The sequence below is a fragment of the Xiphophorus couchianus genome, chromosome 17, assembly GCF_001444195.1.
Source record: "Xiphophorus couchianus chromosome 17, X_couchianus-1.0, whole genome shotgun sequence".
NCBI lineage: Eukaryota > Metazoa > Chordata > Actinopteri > Cyprinodontiformes > Poeciliidae > Xiphophorus > Xiphophorus couchianus.
In genome coordinates this window covers 13,571,560-13,595,823 of record NC_040244.1, presented here as the reverse complement: position 1 = coordinate 13,595,823, position 24,264 = coordinate 13,571,560, and the positions used below count along the sequence as shown (strand labels likewise).

At 40.0% G+C, this 24,264-nt stretch overlaps 2 protein-coding genes across 8 annotated transcripts in view; both read left to right on the top strand.

Moving 5' to 3' along the window:
- The first annotated feature begins 4,706 nt into the window (after positions 1 to 4,706).
- On the top strand, positions 4,707 to 12,564 carry LOC114160721 (protein RIC-3). The gene is made up of 6 exons (XM_028043454.1): positions 4,707 to 5,064; positions 7,203 to 7,417; positions 7,498 to 7,567; positions 7,663 to 7,753; positions 8,836 to 8,945; positions 9,536 to 12,564. Exons 1-6 carry the CDS (start codon positions 4,923 to 4,925, stop codon positions 9,880 to 9,882), a joined length of 975 nt encoding a protein of 324 aa, XP_027899255.1. The 5' UTR covers positions 4,707 to 4,922; the 3' UTR covers positions 9,883 to 12,564.
- A 5,267-nt stretch (positions 12,565 to 17,831) lies between these two features.
- Positions 17,832 to 24,264, top strand: part of kcnc2 (potassium voltage-gated channel, Shaw-related subfamily, member 2) — a 63,044-nt gene continuing 56,611 nt past the window's right edge. For 3 of the 7 annotated variants that reach the window (XR_003598841.1, XM_028043453.1, XM_028043451.1), the window contains exon 1: positions 18,330 to 20,442. Coding sequence is in view for 6 of the 7 variants with exons in the window: in XM_028043453.1 (XP_027899254.1) it covers positions 19,885 to 20,442 (558 nt within the window). In the remaining variant the exon portion in view is untranslated. Of the gene's footprint in view, positions 20,443 to 24,264 lie in introns of all 7 variants that reach the window. The other 4 variants (XM_028043448.1, XM_028043449.1, XM_028043450.1 and 1 more) reach the window with 4 other exon arrangements.

The following is a 24,264-nucleotide window of genomic DNA, read 5'->3' as shown; positions in this document are numbered from 1 at the left end:
AAACAATAATTACTGAGATTATTCATTTTAACACGTTTTGTTGATTTTAAATATTATTCTTTAATGAAGCCTCAAACGTTTAGGATCTTAGTGAATCCTTTAATAAGCCAGTCAGAAGAGAAGGTGCTGGTCTCATTGTCCTGGCGGCGTTCAGTTTGTCACCTGCTGCCGAGATCCACTCAAAACCTTCCCGCGATCGACCGGTCGATCGCGATCACACAGAATCGCGATCACGTGAGCACCCCTGTTCTAGAGGCGTCGTATAGCAGACATTGAAGTTTTTCCAGGTTTTTATGGTCATTGACTTTTCATTTGCACCGACAACCCATAATCGACAGGTTTTTGAGGTTCAAATGTTAAGTAGCTCTCTATTAGTTTGAATTCATTTTTAGGTCTATGTTAGCCCTGACCAAACATGTAAGAACTGGCTAGCATGTCCACTCTTAAACATCTTTTTTTTCACCAACCTTTGAATATGTTTTTTTTATTATTTATCTCTAAATTAAATTAATTAGAAACGTCTTTATAACCCTTACCAGACTAATGGACAGAAAAAATTGCAGATAAAACACACCTGTCTGCCTTAAGCCAGCATTCGCTTGATCTCTTTTGCAAACTCTTGAAAATGCAAACACATTTGACACGAAGCCTTTTGCATAAGTACTGCTGTGATCCTTTGAGCTATTGCAGAAGCAATGAACAAGCAGTTTCGTGATTAAGCCTGTTTTGACCTCAAAATGCCCAATAAAAATTAATTTTTACACCCTGTTTTTACAGCCTCACTGCACTTTATCCTTCTTTTGAGAGTTTTTAGTTAAATAACTTCCTCATCATTACATTGAAGACTTATTGAGACAGCGGTAACCGTCATTTTTCCTCTTAACAAGCTTTATCTATAAACAATTTAAAAAATGACTTGAAATGGTTTGATGACCAACTCATCCTTAAAAACTTGCCACCACTTTAACTTTTGTCTGAAATAATCGGATGTTGAGGTTTTGTCACTAATTGACATCATATTTCTTGAAAGTAAATTCAATTTTTTATAAACTACAAAAAAAAAAGAAGAAGCTACTTTTAAAATTAAAGGCCATTTCAAATGTGTTGAAACGACACCAAACGTTGAAATATCAAACTGAAGCTGTATTTGACAAACTTATTTGAACTCCTACGAAAACACTTTTGGTAAATCAACCAGGAAATCACAAAAAATAAAAAAAATTTTAAAAAAATAACCAGGATGTCTATTTTATTTTATTTTTTTAAGATAAAAGACAATAAAAGATAACGTTTAGGGCCGCTCAACTTGGCCTCGGTTGTTTATCCAAGATGATCCGAAGATGGCGGGGAGTGTCTGAAGAGCAGCTGTATAAGTTTAAACATTCATTCACTGGAGAAGGGTCAATGAGTGCCTCAACATGGCAGAAACAATATTTCACTGCATATACAGAAGTGTTATTTTATGGAGGCGCAAAATCTAGAATATTGTCAGGCTTGAAATTTACAGCTGTGTCGGTTAAGATACTTTTTTAGATACGCTGTAGTTCCGGCGGTTAATTCTGAGTTATTTTAGATTTCGTTAGAGAGCCAAACAAATGTAGGTCAATGCAGCGGAATGGCTCTTTGCTCCGACGCGTCGTGCAGCGGATGACGGCTTCACTTCACGATGACCGCCCGGTGGAGGCGCGTGTGCCCGGCCGGCTCCCGGAGCGCATGCTGCTCCTAACAAATAACACAGGGAGTCCTGTGTTATTTCCTAGATTTGAACAAATCTGAACCTAAGATGACGATTTTTAGGGAGCGAGATGAGTTCAGAAAAGCAGCTGCTGTGATGTTCGGAGCGACATGTGAAATGGGAGAATGCGCTGTGCGCTAATCCGTTGTGTGGTTTTGTTCAACAGGCCCCATTTGCAGTTCATCACACAAATAACAAAAGGGAAAATGTGTTCAGATGAGACCAGAAGTTAACTTGTTGCGTGTTGAATGTAGGTATATGATGCACTGAGGACACCATCCCTAATGAAACATGGTGGTGGCAACATCATGCTCTGGAGACGCTTAGAGAAATGTGTCAGACAGATTGAGCTAAATATAAAATCAACCTACTGTTAGACCTGTTGTATGAGGAAGAGGCAGAGATGTGAGTATGGATGTGTAAAGCTGACGGAGACCTAAACCGAAAGATTTGTATTAGCAAGTTTTCAACAAAGTGCTACCTCAGCCGTACCACACAGTTTAGGGTCGTAAAGGAATATTAGAAAGGTTGTAAAATAGTTGAAAGGTTATGAATACTTCGAGGCTTGGTTCACCTTGTGGTACTTTTTCCATCCTGTACTTCCTGAAATCTCTGTTGAAATAAATTCAGCATGAAAGTATAGAAATTATCCTATATATAGCTTTCACTTTAGAAAAAGAAAACGTAAATTCTACGGTAAAACAGAGTAGAATTATGGGTAAAGTATTTCTTTTTCTTCCACTGTTGTATGGCTTTGCTATTGTTGATTTTAGGGCTCAAAATGTTTTAAAATTAACACGAGAACAACTTATGAGATGAATGTGCAAACATAAAACAAAACAAATGATTGTTTTGACTGATTTAATTTATTTACAGTAACTTCAACAGTTTTTTTTTTATTGTTTTACATTTTGCTCATTTTTTTCCTGACACAATTTTACTGCTTATTGCTGTTCAACATACAGATATTTTTCAGCGTTGTAATCGTAATGAAAATATCTAAACCACAAATATCTAAATGTTTTACAAATTTTTCTCCGAACAACGTTCCAAACAACAGAATCATTGTCCTTATCACCATCTATTGATCTTTTTCAACAACTATAAACTCCTCAAGAGTTTTTTTTTTTTGTTAAAGGACTTCCGTACAGGAAAAGCGTCTATGCTGGCCGCGGCTCATTCAGAGAAAGCGTGCAAGCGTATAAAGGGAGTGGGGTGTATAAAGGTTTGTTGGCTTCAACAAGGTTACACAAGTTCAGGAAGGAGGCTTGATGACCTGTTTGCGGAGCCATCCTTAACTGTCAAAGTTGATATCCTGATAACACCATCCCTGTTTTTAAAACCTTATTTTGTCTTCCTACCATATCGTGCTGTACAGGATTAATTATTATTCACAGTTCCTTCATTATCCCTTGTTAAAACACAACGTGGTTGAGCTAAACCAGTCCACAGTAACAAAAAACAACGACGAACCAAAGATGAACATTTCAGTAGTTATGAACATGTTGCTGCATTATCAGCAGAATAATTTAATGCAAGATCAAGTCTGAGATTCCATCAGCCAATTTAATCAGCAGACCCAGTAAAAAGAACCAGATGTGCCTGAAATTCTTAGCTTTTGTGTTAGCAATGGTTCACCACACTGAAAAAAGAGAACAAGTGATCCAACTAAAAAAAGAGAAAAAAAGTTAATTGACATATTTTTTAAAAATCTGGTTCATTGCTGTAGAATTTCTTAAAATGATATCAAGAAGACAAATCATTCAGTAATGTATTTTTGTTTTGTTCTTATCAGATGGAAACAGTAAAAAATAAGCAGCAAGACGGTCTCTTGGAGCATTTGAGTCTTTTACACATTCCCTGCTGGGTAGAAAAACCAACAACAAAAATATTAGATAGTCATAACAAAGGAAATGACTGTAGCAGCTGCCTGTATAGAGGAATGTTCTATTTGACATACAAGTGTCAAAAGATAGTTCATGGTGATCTACGTTTGGGCAAAGGAAAATATAGGCAGAAACTAATAATATAACTAATATGAAACCTAATATAAAACCAATATGGATCAGTTCCAAGCACTAATTAGTCCAGCGTCTCAGACCAAAACCCGACAGCTTTATAATTTTGCTTCTAAAACACCCGCACACACACACACCCGCACAGGTTTGCGTGGCTATCTTTGTGGGGACTTTCCATTGACTTCGATTCATTTCTACAGTCTAAACCCTAACCAAAACTCAATTCACACCTTTGACCTAAATCTAACCCCTGACCCAAAAACAGCGTTTCACCCACGTTGTGGGTCCAGGCTTCAAGAAAATGTCACAAGGTATTAGAAACAAACGCATGCGCACACACGCACTTTACCAGCCATTCACTTATACCTTCAAATGTCACGTGACTTTTTTTAAAACTTACCCATCTCTTGTTTTAATTTCCTCCATTGTGCACGCAAGGTTTCTTTTTCCCTTTTTTGGTCAGCAGAGGGCAGTCTCCTGTAGTGTGATAAAGCGCTATGGTAACAAAAAGCAAAAGAACATGTTGATCCAGCGACTCCGGATGTCTAAGTGTCGCACCTTCAAAATAAAAATGTTTAGTCTTGACTTGCATCCGTTTTCTTCTTTATTTAAAAAAAAAAAAAATTATTAGATTTATTTTTATTTTATTGGTTTTAGTTGTTTTTTAAGCAATATTTCACAAAGAAAACATAAAAATAATCTTCATCTTCACATTTGAAAACAATTTATATATATATATATATATATATATACACTGCTTAAAAAAATAAAGGGAACACTTAAACAGGTGTTTAACACTTAAAGTGTTCCCTTTATTTTTTTGAGCAGTATATATATATATATATATATATATATATATATAAACGGATGTAATATAGATGTAAGTATGCCGTCGGTCCACATTTAAAGATTAGTTTTGAAGCAGAAGCTTTTATTGTGAAGGTTTCCGTTCCGGAAGCAATCAGTGTAAGCAACAGAGCGCAGCTGTTTCGGTGTTAGAGTGGCAAGAGGCAGCTTCCGTAGCACACTTCTCTCATAACTCCAGCTTATATCTGATTCCAGGCGCATTCTCACAGCTTAGTTGCTCTTTACTGACGGCTAGCGCTGTTTCCTGCTGTTTGTGCCCGGTGTTCGGCGCTGTTCCTCGGCTATTTTCCCTAGCAGCAGGGATGGTACTGTCAACATCTCAACAAGTCGCCCTGGCGTTCACGGCGGTGCTCTTCACGTTTGTCGTCCTGCCGAGGTTGTTCGGTGTCGGTGGGGGAACAGCGGCAAAGGAAACCAAATCTGACCATCGCTACAACAGAAAAGGTGACGAGTTCCCGTTCTGGGTTGTGTGTGTTTCCCACCAGGCCGCTGGTGTCCTGTGTGTGTGTGTGTTCTTGTCCGTGGCCTGTGTGTGGTTGTCGCATTTTTCCTCAGGAACAGTCAGGCTTTTACCCGAATATACCCGAAATATTGTTGCCAAAATATTTCCTTTAAAAGGAAGGAAACGTAACAAAAAGTGCAACATTCTAATCTTTTCTTAGGAAATTGGATTTTAAATCTAGTTGAACTTGAAGTGCGTTAATGAGGATATCGGTAGACTTGCTGAACTTTATATCCGGGTGGCTGCTGTCCATGGTTCTGATAACCTTATTAGTTTTAAACGATTAAATGTCCAAACAGGATGCCGTAAAATAGTTACAAATTTAAGAAAAATGTGTTCTGTTGGCTATCAGTATTATTTCCTGCTTTTTTTTCAATTTAATTTTGCATTTAAAAATAGACTAGTGTAGATGTGAGTGCAGATTTGATCATTTTATACGAATATTAGCATCAAACCAATTTATGACGCACACAAAAAGTAACGCAATGATGCTATTTAGGGAGTAAAACTAAGCTTGTATTTGATATCAGTTTCATTTGAGAATTTTAGGTTTCTATACTTTAGTACGCTAGTTTCTGAAGTGTACTTGAATGCACCATAAGCTTATGGCGTGAAGCCACAATGTCGAAGTTCAGTGATGTGGCAGTGCAAAAATGTACAGATACAGATAAGATCTGCCACATTTAATCGTTTTAGATCTTTTGTATTAGCTAAAGTTAACCCGACTTAACATAAAAATCCATTTTAAATTGGTTACTCACATGAGAAAAGCTATTCAGTCTATAAGAATTAAATGCCCCTTTAAAGCTAATAAGTTGTCAACCTTAACATTTATACTAGTCCAGACTTTGCTTAGACCACTTAATAGTTTTTGACATTTAAAAAAGTATGTATTTTAATTAATATTTTAATAAAAATAAAATAAAGTTTTATGGGGGGGGTTATATTAGTGTGAAATATAAAACTTTCTAATTCATATAGGATATTAATTATGGGTGTCGGTTTAAAAGAGGCTGAATACAAATGCGTAAAATTATTTCCTTCTTTTCATAAATATATGCAACTTTGTGTTGGTCTGTCAAAAACCCAGTAAACTGTAACAGAATGACAAAATGGCATCTAACGTTGTCCATGTTGAGTGTGAAGCTCCTCCATTTTGTCCTTCTCTTTGCCAGCTGTGGGGCAACTACCCAGACGAAGAACACCACGAATAATTCAATAAATGTGGCGTTGGCAGCAACAATCTGTTGCACTCGGCCTCATTGTCATGAGGATGTTTTCTTTGCGCACTTTAACCCTCTTTACACAGATCTATTGTGGTTTGTCTACAGCTTATAGAGGTTTTATGGAGCACGTGTGGTTTTCTATCTGTAGCTTACAGTGCTGTAATGGCTACTTCCAGCAGTGTAGTGTAAAGTAAAAGTAGATTCATGACACCAACCCATTACACTGAGTGGATTAGTGCAATCCCACAAAGTCTTTCATTTCCTTTTCCGTTTAACATCCCAAATGGTCGCCATCTTGTTCTCAGCTGAGGAATAAAATCAGAATGTTTATCAGTTTTATGGGGTTTTTTTGAAAGCCAAACATCGACACAAGAAAGTTGAAGTAGAGTTTTGGGATTTATTTGAAGTGTTTTGGGTTTTTTTTCCAAAGATGGGGGTGATGACGCAAAGTGGAAACGTTTGAATTTATTGTGGATTTCCTCTGAAAAGGCACCAATTCAGTTTCCTTTGTTCTCTAACCTGCAGGATGAAAATTTGACCAATTGTGTTTATTTCTTTCTTTATTTTTGGACACCTGAAAGAGAAAACAGACTTCCAAGATGGTAGACAGAGACGGTTGATTTTACTTTTCTCTTGAACATAAAACTTAGGAATTAAAGGTGTTTACCAAAGCAATTGATGTTTGCTGGTCCTCTTTAGAAACCAAAAATGTTCCACACTCTTCATTTTGATGCATCTAATGGATCTGCAGGCAGATTTACCAGTACAACCCAAATTCCTTTTTATCTGGGTTTTCGGCACAGTCGACTCAAGACTCTTATTCCTCTCCTTTCCCCGTTTCCATGACGCTGCAGGTCCAGGCCCCGGAGCATCCAGGGCCCAGCCCATCAACATGAGCCCCCCCGGCTCCCATCAGAGCGCCGACAACATCCAGCAGATGAAGAAGCGCCTGGAGCAGGAGATGAAGAGCGACAAGTACAAGTCCAACAACAACAAAGGCTACGTGTTCACCCTGATGCCGCTCTACGCCATCGGAGTGGGCGTGTTTGCGGCATATAAGTTTCTGAAGGTAGCCACTTTACGTCACACTCTGCCTCTCTCAAACGCAATAACTGAAATCGAAATGTCTCATTTGCTTCTCCGTCGCAGATCAAGTCTTCAGATAACAAAACACAAAAGGATAAGTTCGCTAAGGGGGCCAAAAAGTCAGCGGAGGCAGGTGTGTTTGCCACTTTGCCTTTGTTCGGGCTGCGGCCGCACGGATTTGGTTACGGTTGATTTGTATTCCTGTCTTGTTTGTTTTTTTTGACACAGAGAACCAGTTGAATGAGCTGGAACAAAGGCTGGCGCAGACGGAGAGGATGCTCAACTCCATCCTCACCCAGCTGGACCCGCTCACTAACTGGTCAGGTTTCCTCACACAGAAGTGTCCGCTGTTTAAATAAAAATAAAGCAGTTGTGTTAATTATTCTCCTCTGTTCTATGGTAGAGTTCCGTAGGTCAGAGGTGTCCAAACTGCTGTGTTTGGATTCATTTTGTGTGACCAAAGTTTAATAACGAGCAAATTTGTCATTTCAGTTTCTATTATTGTAAATGGAAAATGTTTGGTAAAATATGATATATTTTTGCTCTAGTAGCCATGTTTTTTCTTTCTGCAATTTTGTAAATAGGGACAAAAATATCCAGCAATGTTTTTTTGGTTTTTTTTTTTCAAAAAATGCAGATATTCATTAAATTTGCTCCAATGCAGCCAGGATTTCTAGAGAAGGTTCTCACTAGCTGCGTTTCCATTACAAATGAGAGCAAAGCTGTGTCGATATTCCGCTAATGTCGAAAAATCACAATTTCACAATTGCAGCGTTTCCGGTAAATTGGAAATGCAATTAAAATCACAACTGAATGAGTTTGTTCACGTGATAAGTCATTAGAAAACATGGAGCACCATCATCCTCCCACCACTTCCTGTCGTCTTCTTCATCATTTCTGTCAGTACCAACGTCGCTGCTGTCAATCCTGTGATTCGTTTGATGTGAAAGTGTTTTGGGAAATACGCTAATTTCAATATAGTTGATAAACTAATTCCTGCTAGCGCAAAATTTTTTCCTTTTTTTAAAAAATGGGCATGTTTCCATTAATCAAAATTATTTTCCTAATTCCAATTTGCTCAATTATATGGTTAATAGAAACGCAGGTGCTGTTGTTGCTTGAAATGGACTAAAACCATTTTCTACACCAGCAAAACGTTAGGAAACTGGAATCAGAAAAAGATAATTTATTCAATAATTTATTTTCTACAAAAATAAGAATGGTTTGTCATAAAAATGTTTGATTAAGGTACATTCAGGCCAACATCCTGATGTCAAACCAATCAACCAGTGTACATTACCAATAGTTTCCTATTGCACATTCACCTCTACACACTTGAGTAAACTGTATAATCTCAGATTTCACCGTACTTCCACGTTTCTGTCCCGTTTTCCTCCGTAGCGTGAAATCTGTTGCCCAGGAGCAGAAGAACGAGATCATGTCTCAGCTGCAGACCATCCGCTACCTGATGAAGAAGAGAGGAATGGACTGTCCGCCGCTGAGCGCCAACGGTGAGCGCGCTCAGGGGTTCTGTAGGGTCTCCGCACACAGAATCACTCACACAAATCTGTGTGTTTTTAAAGTCTGAGCGATGGATAGTAAAACTTTTTTTACATTTTTATTCTGCTTTAAAATACCCAAATCAAACTCAATAATGAACGAAAGAGGGAATTTGGCCATTAAATCATATTTATTGAAGCAGCATGTAAAAGCTCAAAGTCAGTGGATGTTGAAGACTCTCCCTGTAAAATCCACACAAATTAGCAGTTGTGCTGTAATTAAATGTGAAAAAATGCTTTTAGAAAGCACAACTGTAACAAAAGTGTATGTCCATCATCACCTAAAGCAAGTCTCCACACTGGTTTCCTCACAGACTCGGCCTCACCGTTCCATTTCTTGACCATCGTTTTTGAATTCCCAGCCCCAGCGGCCCTTTGCTTTGAATCTCCCTTGGAGTCGGTTTTGCATGATAGGCAACATTTCTGACTGTGGTGGACGGGGAGATTTGCGAGAATCGATGGAGCCCAGACTTCTGCGTCACACCTGCTTTGCATGGAAGCCTTGTGTTTGCGGGCCGCTAAAATCCCACTCTGTGTTTCAGACGTGTCCCGCGGCCGGAACCTGGACGAGCTGATCGAGTCGATCGGAGCCAGCCAGACCCCCACGACGGCGGACGCTCAGCCCTCCCCCGACTCCCTGGAGGCTCCAGAGGAAACTGCTGACGGCAGGGACGAGGCGGCGGCGCAGGGCGACGAGACGATGGAGCTCCGGCCGGAAGAGTCTGCTGAAGTAGAAGAAGAGGAGGAGGAAGAAGAAGCAGAGGCGGGCGATAAAGGGGAAGACGAGGTGGAAGACTCGGAGTGTTCTTCATCATGCGAGACAAACATTGAGCAGGTGTGTTCAGAGCAGCCTGGAACCGGCCTCAGGAGGCGCAACAGGCCTGAATGAACTCTCCACCAGGAGGTAGCGATGTGACAGTTTACTAGGAATATTTATTATCTGAAAGGCTTCCACGGCTCACAGTCATGACATGAACCGTAAACCTGAAACGGATCTGTTTGCATGTTCCTGTCACAAAGGTCAGCAAAGAGCTGCTGCTGGAGGACTATGAGCCAAGCTAGGCTAGCTAGAGATGAAATGCGTTTCTAGATCTCAGTGTACTCCAGACGAATAACCAAAAATTAGAATGTAATCAAAAAGATAATTTGGTCAAACAAACAAAAATAAAGATTCATTTACACGCAGTGGTACATTTAAAGGGTTTATTTCTGTTTGTTTTGGGGATTATGGCTTTCGGCTAACGAAAACCTGAAATACAGCTAATTATCAGATTGAATTATTTTCTTACGCCCAGCCAGACTGTCAGTTCCTGAAAACACACAAATAAGAAAAACCTGGTAAAAGCGCACACAGGGTCAGTGCAACCCCTGCCTGACCGCGCACAGGGTAACGAACTTGTGGGGTCCTAATGTTATCTTAAGACTGCAGGAGGGTTAAAAGGTCACGTGCCTGTTTGTGTTTTTTTTCCTACAGTTTTCATCCCACTCAACCTTCTAATAATGCACTTTGTACAGGCTGTAAGATATTTGCCGGCATTTGTTGTTCAATGCAGAATTAAGTGGAGTTTCTTTTAGGTAAAGAGGGGATGAAACCCTCAAAGAACCTTGAATTATGAGTCACAACAGTTAATTTCCTTTCGGGATCAGTGTGGTGGTCCAGCTTAGATGTTTCGATGACAACACAGCAGCATAATCTTTTTCAAATATTGCACTGATTTTATTTAATTCAAGCAGGGGGGATGATGACGAAGTTAGCAGCAGCTGGAAGCCATAATCGGCAAAATAAATCATGCACTTTTTAAAGATATTTCCGACCTGAGATGCACCTGCACTGTAATAAGACCAGCAATGCAGACTATATTCCACAGACATCGCAATTTATCTAAAGATATTAACACCTGTGTGTTCTTGAGAACCATTTTCTCCATAAAACAGATAAGGGCAGGGAGGGGTTTTAAGGGTTTATAGAGCAGCATTTGTTTGTCCGTGTGAAGGTCATGCAAACAGAGCCGCCTGAACTTTTTTCCACCTCTTGTCGTCCGTTTTCTTTTCAGAACTGTCTGAATGTTGAAGCCAAACTGTTACGCAGAAGCTTAGTGTTTCCTTGCCTCATTGAACACCTCTCAGCTCCAACAGGAGCAGCCTAACCCTGCAGACCGACACCCAAGTTGTACAGAAGTACGAGTAATGCAGCCCTCCCCCAACCTGTTGCTGTCCGCGAGCTGAAAGAAGGATCCTACACCTTTCAAGGAATTTGTTTTCTCTTTTAGCACATTTAAGTACTTTATTTTTTTCCCCCGTGAAGAGACTGATGCTGCTGGATGCTGTTTAGATTGCAATCCTATAAAGAAGTGAACTTTAACTTGTGGTGCGATGGACGTCCAGCGTAACTGCATGGGGTTTCCTTTAGTTTATATGTTCACAGTGAAACTGCATGAAGCGACAATCATTTAACCTGCTACAGACACATGGTGTCGCGTCTTCTTTAAACTCCTATTTACAACAGTTACCACTCTGCCTTAGCATCCCATTATTATTATTATGTGAAAAATTACACTAAAATACAACGCCATATTAGGGCCACTGCAGTGAGGGAATGAGTACATTCTTGCCAATAAATCTCAGACATTCTGGAAAAAAACAAGGTCATTTCTGAGTTTGAAAAGTCCAAAGTTGGAACTTTTTTTTGCAAAAAATGTTGAAATTTTCAGAGATTAATCCGAAAGTTAGCAAATTTTCTACTTTTCCAACTCAGAAATATTCTTGTTTTTGGTAGGAATTTTGAAACAGAACATTTTCAAAAGTCAAATCTTTGACTGTTGAAACTCATTCTCAAATTTGAGATTAATCTCAAAGTCCGAGTTTGATCATTTTTAGCAAATATTTCACTTTACGAGCTCAGAAATGTCCATGTTTTTCTAGCACATTTTTATCCTTTCAAACTCAGAATTTTCCTTTTTTTTAATAGAAAGTTTGAAACCCGGATAATTTCAACTGTTAAAAATGTTTGACTTTTGAAACTCAGAAATTTCCTAGTTTTATTTCCCTAGAAAGTTTTTTAAATTTAACCTCAAAATGTCCAAGTGTTTTTGGCATACATTATGTTTTTTTCTATCTACAATGGCCCTAATATCTATTGTATTAATATGCTACACTAAATAGCACTTATTTGTTTGTTTATTTATTGTTTTTAAAGTGAGCATGAGTGACTATACTTATTGATCTCAGCTGCCTGGGTTAGCCTCGTTGCTGAATCAGATGTCGAAATCTGGTGGATTGTGTCGAATTGAACACGGATTAACAGATTTAACTTTTTCTTTTTTTTTGTTCATTACAATTGAATATTAAAACCAAAGCATTCTATTCCTGAGCTGTCCACCCCTGGGCCGGGTGGCGTATTCGGAAAGCTGATCTTTCACAGCTCACAAAGAAGAAGTTTGCCTTATTTTGCCACTGTTTTCGTCCCGTATTTCCCATGTGTGCATTGTTAAAGCCTGTGAGATTGTTCCATGTTGGGGCAGAGCGGACAAACTCGGCTTGCCTTGGGAGGAAATAAAATTGTAAAACAAAACTTGATCTCCATCATATTAAGAAGTTGAAAACTGCTGAAATATGTCAAGGATGCTATTTAAAATGAAAATAGTTTGAGTTTGCTGGGAGCGGTGGTAGTTATAGTCTTAACAGATACCAGGAGGAAGGATCTATGATGGTTCCGCTTTGCGCTCAAAAGATGCAGCAGTCCGTCACTGAAGGAGCTCTTCAGTTCAATAGCTTCATGTATGATTGGTCTCTAAAAACTGGAACACCTGCCGGAAAATCAGCATGAAGAATGCGCCAATGACTAAGTTATCCACCAGATGGCAGTCTTGCATCTTTGTAATTATTATAAGTGCAGAGTGTTGATTTAATATTTAAGATTTGTAAACTACAGACAAAATTTATATGCATTGAGTGTATGGGGTAAGTTGAACCACGTCACACTTTTCAGGTTTCAGTTTTCCAAAATAAAAAAAATAAAAAACATACGTTACACTTCATAGCTATCCACTACTTTGTGTTGATTACTCCATTAAAATTAAATGAAGTTGAGATGCATTCTTGATATCAAACTGCAGATGGCGCCAGAGCAACATGCCCAAAGCTGGAGCCACAAGGTTAAATTAGAAACATTTTCTACTGGGAAGCTTTGGCCTACTTCTGTGAGCAACATCATATTAATAAATAGTTTGTTTTTTATTTACATTGTGAGGGAAATGGGTCGAAGAGAGAAGTATTAAACAAGCAAGATGGAGCAATTGTGAAGTAAAGCTTCCCTCTATGTTCAGTAGAACAAGGTATTTGGAGGAACTTCTCTAAAGTGTCTTTGCAAATTAAACCACCTCTTCTAATCATAGCTCATAATTAGACCATGCTGAGTTTGTTATTGTCTTCCTTTCATGTAGCATCAGAAAAAAAGATAGGGGATTTAGCACAAATTAGCATGGCTCTCTCAATTATGAAAGCAACATTTAATCAGCTTACTCGCATTCCGTTGGGATTCCCGCCCAATTCCGTCCAACGACTCGCGGTGAGTACGAGACGGAATATTTTACGAGCCACGCAGCCGTTACGAATGGGAACTGAAGGTATTTAAAACAAGACGTCCACAGACTGCAGATGAACTCATTCCCAGAGCGGGCTCCCTTCAGGGTCATGCTGGACTTCTAAACGCACCAAAGTGATCCCGGGAGTGCTGTGGCATTTATAGCGCAAAAGTGGTTTTTATTGGCACCGTTTACATTTCCATGGACTGCTGATCTGAAATGACTATAGCTCCTTCTGTGCCTGGCTTTTCCCATATTCTAACATCTTTGTGTAATCATGTGCAAAAGCCTTAAAGCATCTCTTAGGTTTTTGTGTTTTACAGTAAGGAACAGATTTTTAAAATCAACCCAGTGGTGCCAAAGAATCAGGATACAGATAATCTTCCGACTTCCAACAAACTATTGACTTGATAATTTGACCTTAGGGACAAGACAAGAAGAGGGCAGGTGCGCTTTGATTATAAGTTTTCCTTTAATTTTCTCAGTTCTTTCAACGTGAGACGTTGGACAACTCAATGTGATTTTGGCGAGAACTGCACGAAGACAACAAAATTGACATTTTATTTATCAGGAACATGAGGAGGAAGACCGTCGTCTTCTGAGATTTGGCGTTATGGGACTGTCACTGAAACGGTTGAGAACTCATCCAAACAAACGTGTAGTTATATGAAGAGACGGTTGTCATACCTGGATGTGTCTCGTCTTGATTTGTTTGTTCGGAGAGTGCTGGGTTCCTTTCATTCCCTCTCAAAGGCAGGCAAAAATAGCATCTCTTACACACGGTGAAAAAGTAAGCTGTTTTCTTATCTTTATTTGAAGAGACAACTGAAATCACAAAGGATTTATTTTAGATTTTAAACAAAGGAGTGTCTTTTTGTGTCCTGGTTGTCGTCAGAGTCAGCAGGTTTGTGGAAAGCAAGCAGAAAGTGCGCGCGGAACAGAACTGAAGGTACCGACAGAGAACTCAACCAATATCCTTTGTTTTTAATGCACTACAATGTGATGCAGTCATGTTCCTGCTGTTGTTGGACCAGTGCTCTCGCTTCGCTGCTCAGTGTTTCTTAACATTGACTTGCAAAATCATTCATCTCGAAATTGACATTTTTTTGCCCATCCTTCTTTGCATGAAAGGTCAAACTCGGTCAGATAGGACAGAGAGGGTCTGTGAATGCCGGTTTTCAAGACTTAGTACAGATTCTCCATTTGATTTAGGTCTATACTTTGGCTAGACCATTCTAACACATCAATTTCCACATCTAACCCTTTCCATTGTATCTCTGATTGTCTTCTGCAACTCCAAGCAGTTTTTTTTTCTAAGGTAAACTTTCTTGTTCATGCTAAAGAAAATCATCTCACACCATGACGTTGCCACCACCCTGTAACACAACAGGGCACGTGTATTTAGTCAGCTTACCAATTAGGTGACTTCTGATGGCTTCAGTGTGTTTTATTTTGAGGCATCTAATTAAGAGTCTGAAAACATAGGAACACCATGTTTTGTATATTTTTGTTTGGAGAAAACAATAAAATCATGTTCATGCTTGTCATTCAGAACATGTGAACAGTATGCTCTGTTCTGGCCTCAATAAGCTGTAAGCATCATTTATTCTTTTTAGTACATACATATATAAAAAGAAAAACACAATGAAACTAGATTTTTCTCTCCCAGAATCTGTTGCACATGACCCGTTAAAGTAACCCCCCATTTCTGGAAAATGTCCCTATGGAAACAAACCAAGGCTGTGCTCCTGGCCTCCATCTCCCCCTGGGACCGATCCTGTCAGGCGAAATGGACCGGGCAAGGACTTTCCATCGGACGGTTTCTTTCCTTCTCCTTTTTTTTGTGCCCTCCAGTTCCTGATAACGATCAGCAATCTGGCTGCTCTATTTTTAGTCGTGATATTATGGGGAGGGAGAAGGAACCCGGGATGCTGTTTGCTGCCTGCATCATTCAGAACACTGATGGGCTGTTTATAGGCAGCGACCGTCCTGGACCGCTGTCGTCCCCCGTGCTCTAAGATAAATGACCTTATTAGCGAAACATTAAAAGGGACTCTTCCTCACACATGGAGTTTTTCACCAGCTCAACCTCACTTTGAAGCAAAATTGAAATCAGTGTATTGTAGAAAGTCATCACCCCTGTATTTGCTGTGAGCTGACATCTCCTCTGTTGGTGATTTGGGTATGGGTTGAGAGCCCTAGTGTTGGAGTTCTTGGGAAGCGGGAAGGTTCTGATGATGGGTTGTTTTGGGTCAGAGGCACAAATAACTTCAGGCTATATGAAGTCCTCGATTTTCACAGTGTCCCTTCAGGGAATTACTCCAAGTCTCCAGGGGAGTTCAGCGCCAGTGTGGGTTGAGAGAGTTATCTAAAAGGGTGAGATTGGGAACCAACTTTTCTAATCTGAATCCATTTTGTTTTTGGACGTCTGTGCTACGAGTGAGCTTTTTTTTAATATATATATATATAAATATATTTGAGCATATGTCATCCAAAGGGTTCACAGTCCCAATTCTAAATCAAGAATTGATTTAGAACTTTTATTTCTAGACCTTGGCAATAATAAACTTTTCCGCAGCCTTAGGGACGTTTTGAACAGAGACTCAAAATGCCCAATGTTCATGAACTATGTTGTGATTGCGGCTTCCACTGTCTGTGGTCTGAAGATTGTTGGTGCTTTTATAGTGGCAGCAACACCAGGACACTGATGAACACCAGCTGAAGCAGGAGATCTTAAGGATAAAGTGATGTCATTCACAGACATGCTTGCTTTTCGTGCTATTTTCACACCTGATAGTCCGGTAGAGTCAGTATGATTTCGGACTAAAATGTCAACATTTGTTACGTTTTCAATTGGTGCAGTTACATTACGTTATCGAACAAACCAAACCCTTTGAAAAAAAACTGTTCTCTTCCCTCGCCTGTGGTGGCGCTGCAGCAGGAACCACTGAAGGAAAAACCGCTAAAGAAGAGATGAGCGCAATTTCCTTCGTCAACAAACAAAAATGGAATAGCGTCAGATTTTAGCGGTTGCAGGATTTTGGTAAAAGAGCACAAGCTCTCTCTCCTGTTAGTGTTAAACTTGTCTGTTTTTGGTTGTTGCCGGTCACGTTTTGGATTTGAGAATATGGAAAATGTCGCCGTCCGGTGCTACTGTCAGAGCGGGGGTGGGGAGAACCAAAGGTAAGAGCGGCGGGGGGAAACTGACGTAAGAGCGGGTTGAATACGTAATAGACGGCGGGGGAGGAAACGGTGGTGGACGAGGGGCGTACAGGCGAGGAAAACTAACTTAAAAGGAGCGGCGCCATCATACGGGATATTTACGGGAAAATAATACCAGAGCACAGCGGGAAGGAGATTAAAAATGGTAGCTTCCCAGCCAAAACGGGAGACTTAACAGGTATGCATTTACCCAGAATGCCCTGCGCTATAGTCCAGTTCCAGGGCTGGTGTGGATGCACCCAAAGTCTAGGTAAAGTCAGTCAATTTGCTGCTACTGGGATTTTTTGTTATTATTTCCTTGTTAATTGTTGCTGTAAAGTGACCAGAAGACTTTTTTAAACTCTAATTGTCACTAATGAAAGATGAATGATAGATTCTTTTTTTGCTGCCAGTTAAAATCATTGCATAAAAATGTCACTATTACTAGAACAGTCTTTTAAATCCACCAGATGAATGTAATATAAAATAATTGGATGGATTCTGTGTTTGTTTGCTTCTTCCAGTTTCGACTCGGTTGATGAGGTCTAAAAAGTTGGAGTCTTTCCCCACTGCTGATCAGAATGGCGTGGTTACACCTTTCACATTTAGAACCAAGACACTGAAATGCAGAAGGATTGCCTCTATGCAATCTTGGGGTAATTGGGTCACTCAGAGGTTGCAGTTCCACAAACAGGTCTTACATCAGGGGATAATGACGCATGTAATTATGGGAAAAATCACCCATGGTGATTGAGCTGTGCTCAGATTCCCTGAAGATGTTCCTCTTCCTTCCTCTCACACTGTGGTGGCTGTCAGACGACGGGCCTTCTGGCAGACTGCTGCTTCGTGGCTCCTTACGGCAAAATCTGCCAGCTTGACAACTGGGAGTGCTTGGCTGTCTCGCTGATAGGGACCACCTGCTACTATCTATAGCAACTGAGGATTGATGAGTCACATGGAGTTTGATGAAAAGGATCGAAATGGAAAAGGCTCGACCAAACCAATCCAACCCAATGTGAAAAGTAATTGTACCCTTTGGGAAATCCTGGTTGAACTGATTAGGCTCGAGAGCTAAATTTAATCTGATCAAATCTGCATCCAGGCTTGCTTTACAACAGAATGTATCATCAAGAAATTGCATAGAAAAGACCTGTCCGACAACATGAAGTAAGTTGTTAGGTCTCAAGCTCATAGTGCCATTTTCTGAGGATTAAATGTTAAAAACAAAAAAGGCATTAGGACTTCAGCAAACAGCATTTAGAGTCATTATCCACCAATGGACACAAGATGGAACTTTCCCAGAAGGGAACGTATCAAATTTACTCCAAGAGCACGTTTAAGACTCATCCAGAGGGTCACAGAAGAGCCCAGACCAACGTCTAAAACACTGCAGACCTCTATTTCAGGTAAGGTCAGGGTTCATGATTTAACTATAAAAGAACAACTGGGGGGAAATGACATGGGACAGTTTTGAGGCCAGAACTACAGCGAGGCAAAAAGAAAGCAAAGGCAAAGGCCGGTCTTACACTTTCCTAAAAAAATAACTTGATTTAACTTTAGTCAAATCCTTCTCACTATGATCCTCTGATTTAAACCATCAGTAGGATGCACTTTTAATGTTTATTCTTTTTACACACACACACATATATGTATAATTTATAGTTACAAAAATTATTCCTCAATTACTGTGGTGTTCAAATCTTCACATTTTTTTTTGTCATTTGCTTATTGCTCAAATAAAAACGCAATAAAAATAAATTTGCGGGATGACTTGTACTGTGCCCAACACCCCCTTCCCAGCCAGTTCTTCCGTCTTCTTCGTGGTTTGCGCCAGTGGCAACATCCGGTTATTGATCATGTGACTCGTGTGATGAGGGAAAAAAGCGCTTCAGTTGCAGTTTTGCAAAAATAATGAAACAAACCGATTTTGATACGGCTGAAAACCCCACCTCATCCCGCCACAACTATTCACAGGGGTCAGTCCTTAAATATGGAAACTGCAATGAAGGACTGAAAGAACGACAGTAAACGAGGACAGAGTCAAGGGAGAGAGAGAGCCGTCCAAGAAAAGACAAGTAGGACACGAGAATGGAAGGGAAGGAAGGGCACAAGGAAAAAGGAAATAAGAAGAAGGTCAAAATGGAAAGGACACAATGCAGAAAGGAACGACAGAAGGAAACAGAAAAAGGAAGAAAAGTGAGTCTAAAAGAAAGGCAGAACACGAGGAAGGCAAAGAAAGATAAGAGAAATTATGCAACTACTTTTTTTTTACTCGCATAAGGACTGAAGTCTGGAAAATAAATCTTTTTCCAGTCTCTTATTTTTCTACCTTTACTCACACCTGTAAGGTACTCAAATATCAGTGCTTCTCCAGTCTGTTCTGAAACCTGATGAAACTTCATCAATTCTAGCTTCCCACACGAAGAAAAGAAACCTCCCCCTTTTCCCCAACTTTGTGGCAGCGCGCTTGGAAGCCCTTCATCTGGGCGGTGGTGCGGTGTGGTGGCTGGTGGGCGTTGGTCTCCTCAGCAACTACATTCATCCTTGAACGCAAAGTGCAGCTGAAGACCTGTTGATTCTGTTTTGTTCTCCATCGGGTTTTCTTTTTCTTTGCTCTTCGTTGGGTTTGAGAGACGTGAATTTCTGAATGACATATCTCTCTCCGCAGATGCTTCTGCTGACCCTCCCGGCTCCGAAGATGCGGACGCGGATCGGTTTTCACCGGCAACAGCAGCAGCAGCAACAACAATGAGAACGACGTGACAGAAGACGGAGCGGATTAGTTTTTCCAAGACTGCCTCTAACGGTGATGCCGTCATCGATTCCCAGAGAGCTGTTGCTGTTGCGCGTTCCGCTGTTTTAGGCGGCGTGCCGGACGCTGACGAGGCAGGCGGCTGTGCGTCTTGGAGAGGGGCAGGGGACGCCGGAGACGCGCAAGCAGCAGCATCAACATCAGCGGCGGCTCCCCACAGTCTGCTCGGGTTCGGATCATCCGGCAGCCTCCGGGCGTCGCCGGGCCGTCAGAGCGGACCGCGTTATGCGCACCGACCACCTCCGTCTTGGCGTCTCTCCCTGAGACCCCATCGAGTCATGTCTGAAACTGAGCGATGGGCAAGTTCGACGACAACGAGAGGATAATCCTCAACGTCGGGGGCACGAGGCACGAAACCTACAAGAGCACCCTGAAGACCCTGCCGGGGACGCGCCTGGCCCTGCTCGCCTCCGACTCGGACATCGACTCCGTGCTGGACCAGCTGCAACAAGTCCCCGGCTTCATCGAGTACAACGCGCGGACCAACGAGTACTTCTTCGACCGCCACCCGGGCGTCTTCGCCTACGTGCTCAACTACTACCGCACCGGGAAGCTGCACTGCCCGGCGGACGTGTGCGGACCGCTGTTCGAGGAAGAGCTCTCCTTCTGGGGCATCGATGAGACGGACGTGGAGCCGTGCTGCTGGATGACCTACCGGCAGCACCGCGACGCGGAGGAGGCGCTGGACGTGTTCGAGCTCAACGTGGACACCACCTGCGAGGAGGACGACGAGATCGGCAAGAGGCTGGGGATCGAGGACGTGGCGGCGGACGGGAACGTCAGCCTGTGGAGGAAGTGGCAGCCGGTGATCTGGAACCTGTTCGAGGACCCGTACTCCTCCAGGGCGGCGCGGGTAAGGGCGCACCGCCGCGCGCATATGGCGGCTCACTCTCTCTTTTTCTCCCCTTTTTTTAAATTGTTGTTTTCATTCACAGAAACGCACAGCTTTGTAGTTTGAAACAAATCAGCTAAAAGAGTTCTGAGAGCATTAACGAGTGGTCCCATTTCCCCTGTTAGACCGAACCAAGCAGGCTCCTCGGTGCCAAACGCCACAGCCCACACTTGTTGATGTTGATCATGTCAGAACTTTGCTGCTTATATCTTTACACATATTATGTTTTTTAAGACCCCACTCTTAGAAAGTTCGCATATATATATATATATATATATATATATATATATATATATATATATATATATATATATATATATATATATGGTAATGTATTGTTTTTGTTCTGCTAACTATCACTTTAAGAAGGATTAAACCCAGAGGCGGTCCAATATTAGCTGAGGCCCGAGGCAGGGGAGCCCGCTCTCAATTACCCTTATTGTCCAGCTGCACCTCGATAACATTTAATACCAAAACGTTATTTTTTATTTTTCAATATTTCACTTTAAAATGTAAAATCTAATACTTTTTCAAAGTATTAGATTTTTTCGTCACACAATTGTTCTGATGATTGGCAGGCATAACCTGAGTGAATCCAACAAGCATTTTTCTAGTTATTTCATTTATTGAGGAAAACAGTCAATCCAAACTGAGATGACTCTATGTTAAAGTCTATAAATAACTGTAACTAACCATATTTATTTCCATATCAGGTCTGTACAGTAAAGAAATCTAATTTGAGAATGTCTGACAGCATGTAATAGGATAAATATAAAAAAGGTTTTGTCTTTATGCATTCCTAAGGTTTTGTGTCTTCAAAATGTTGAATATTACAGAATAACATCCTTAAAGTGTTTATTATATTAAAGTCTAAGATCAGCTTGCAGCAAATGGAAAACCTAAACAAATGTGCATATTAAGAATATGCAAGTTAATGTTTTTCTTAGCTTAAAAATAACAAAGAAATACTATTGTTTGTTATGTTAAGAAAATACATAAAATAAAAATAGGATATGAAACCGGCACTAACACCTGCTTAAATGACTATGGTGAAAATTCGAACACCAGACTGATATATATACAGTATATATATACACACACACATATATATATACAGTATATATATAATTTATCTAATGTATTTTTCAACTGTATGTGAAAAACTAAATTTGGGTTTTTATTAGAAGTGACATGATGATCAAAATTAACTTAAAAACAGTTGGACTACATTTGTCATAAGTTTCTCTCTTGAGCTGAAATACTGAAATGAACTTTTAATTGATTTATTAAGATGCATCCATAAACCACAGCTTGTTTTCAACTTAAATAGCGAGCCGCTTTTGCATTCTTTAGACATTACTCACATATCATCACCTTCCTAAAATAATAGCCTTAGACATTTTTTGCCAAAGAAAATTTATTGGGCCAAAAAAAATCACTTTAGGTAAAAAGAGACTCAGGCCATTATTTTAGGATGGTGATGATATTATATGGGAGCCGTTTTTCCTCTATATATCCATCAGCCTTTTGCGCTTCATGCCAGTGTTTGTGAAGCTCTTGATTCTAACAAACAGTTGGTTAAACACAGAGCAGCAGATAGAGATGGTTTCATACACTGTGATTACATCATTCCTCCTCTTCACTGTCTACAGGTGGTGCCACAAAAAGACTATGAGTTTGATGTTTGAACAAAGGAAGCAGTATTGTTGGTTTACATAAGAACAAGAGTTAACCAAACACAAACACAATATCTGACTCTACGCTTAGTACATTTTTGGAGGAACTGTGTTTCTTTTCTTCTTCCCAATCATTACAGTCGAGAAGCTGAAATACAGCACACAAAAGTCAATAGCCCTGTTGAATGTTTATTTGTCTTACAGTTTGATCGATCAGAGGAATCTGTGGTCTCAAGTTCCGAGGTCATACGGACGGGCTGAGCATTGCATGAAGGATCAATGTTTTGTTTTCTCCACTTGCTCTGGTCCACAATCTAACCCTAACCCAGATATATTTAATTAATAAAAGTACAAAAATTTAAGTTCAGCTTCTATAACTACTAAGTCGGAGTGATGCATTAAGCTAACAGGATGAGATGAAACAGAAAAAGGAGCTGAGACGATAACAATATTTGAAGGAAGACCAAAAATCCCCCTTTCTTTTTGTTTTTTAAACAACAACTCCACTATATTTTAAAGAATCCAATCCCATGTTTGGCTAGTGCATGTTGTGGTGTATGATTGTATTGTTTTAATGTGGTCTAAAAATAAAATGTTTCTGCCATATACCCAAAATGTTACCCGCTAGCTAGTGTCATTTTTAAGCTAGCACTGTCAACCTGGCAACAGCTAAAGAACAACCTTCTCTTTAACATTAAAATAAGAGTGACAGACATGCACTAGCCAAAGTGTCGCATTTAAAACGCTGACCTTCAAATCCAGAGGTCATAAGATCAACTTACATTTGTTTTATCAGCTGAAGTTATAATTTGATAGCAACTGGTTCAAATTGTGCAAGAGTAATAGTTCGTGTCACTCTGAAAAGAACTATTCTTTTCATTATCACAAATCTTATTTTTTGTTTGTTTTTTATATCTATAATCACACTATTAATCACGTTCATGTAGTTGAATTTGGTAGCCTGACAAGTTAGTTAGCTTGTTTATTAGCCATGTTATCAGTTTATTTTACCGACAGGCGGGATAAATCAGCTTGTTTCAATCCTTGTAACAAAACATTGATAGATTTATAGAAAGGGCCGTAATTCCTCTGTCGCTTCAGCCACACATATTTATTATTCTCTATAGACAAATTGATAAATCAGAAAACTTTATCCAAAAGAAAGAACAGGAGTAGGAAAAGTGGGTTTTCCATTTTTTGGAATGTAGCTGCGTTTCCATTGACCATATAATGGAAAAATAATTTGACATCTCAAAAATAAATTTACTTAGTGGAAACACTGCAATTTCGAAAAAAGCCTAGTGGTTTTATAGTCATGGCGCTAGGATATGGTGTTTTTGTGGGTTTTTATTTTTGTTGTTTTTTTTACCCGTATCAGAATTGGTTTATTTTGTAGAACTAATGGAAACACTTTTTCCACATTACACAAGTCACATGATCAACAACCGTATGTAGCCACTGTCGCAAACAACAAAGAAGACAACGACAGGAAGTAGTTGTAGGATGATGGCGCAGCATGTTTTTTAATGACCTATTGTGTCAAAAAACTTTTTCACGTGTGATTTTACAGGTTGTTATTTAATGGAAACGCCACAAAATTATTTTTTCAACATTTTGTGGAATATTGACTAAGTTTTATGCACATTTGTAATGGAAACGCAACTATTGGCAGCACAAATCAACCAGATAAAACTCCAAAGCTTTAAAACTGCAGTAAAGCTTGAAACCATTAGCTGGACTATATCCTCCATAAACAATATCAATACCGGTGTTTATCTCATTGTACAACAGCTCTATAGCTAAGCCAACAGAGCTACCTGAACATTACATATAACTAACTCAAGATAACATTACCCTGTTTGTAATTCATCCATCCATCCATTTTCTGTTCACCCTTTGTCCCTAATGGGGTCGGGAGGGTTGCTGGTGCCCATCTCCAGCTACGTTGCAGGCGAGAGGCGGGGTACACCCCGGACAGGTCGCCAGTCTGTCGCCCTGTTTGTAATTATTGGTTTTATATACCAAACTTCTTTAATTTTTATATTGAATGATTTTTTTTTTCTGGGCATTTATTGTACTGATTAAAAATCATCAGGGACTTAACACT

Bases quoted from the DNA above. Each gene is read 5' to 3' on its own strand.
- LOC114160721 (XM_028043454.1), top strand. From the start codon at position 4,923: ATGGTACTGTCAACATCTCAACAAGTCGCCCTGGCGTTCACGGCGGTG. The intron at 7,418-7,497 runs GTAGCCACTTTA...TCTCCGTCGCAG, and splicing joins CGGCATATAAGTTTCTGAAG to ATCAAGTCTTCAGATAACAA. The intron at 7,568-7,662 runs GTGTGTTTGCCA...TTTTTGACACAG, and splicing joins CAAAAAGTCAGCGGAGGCAG to AGAACCAGTTGAATGAGCTG.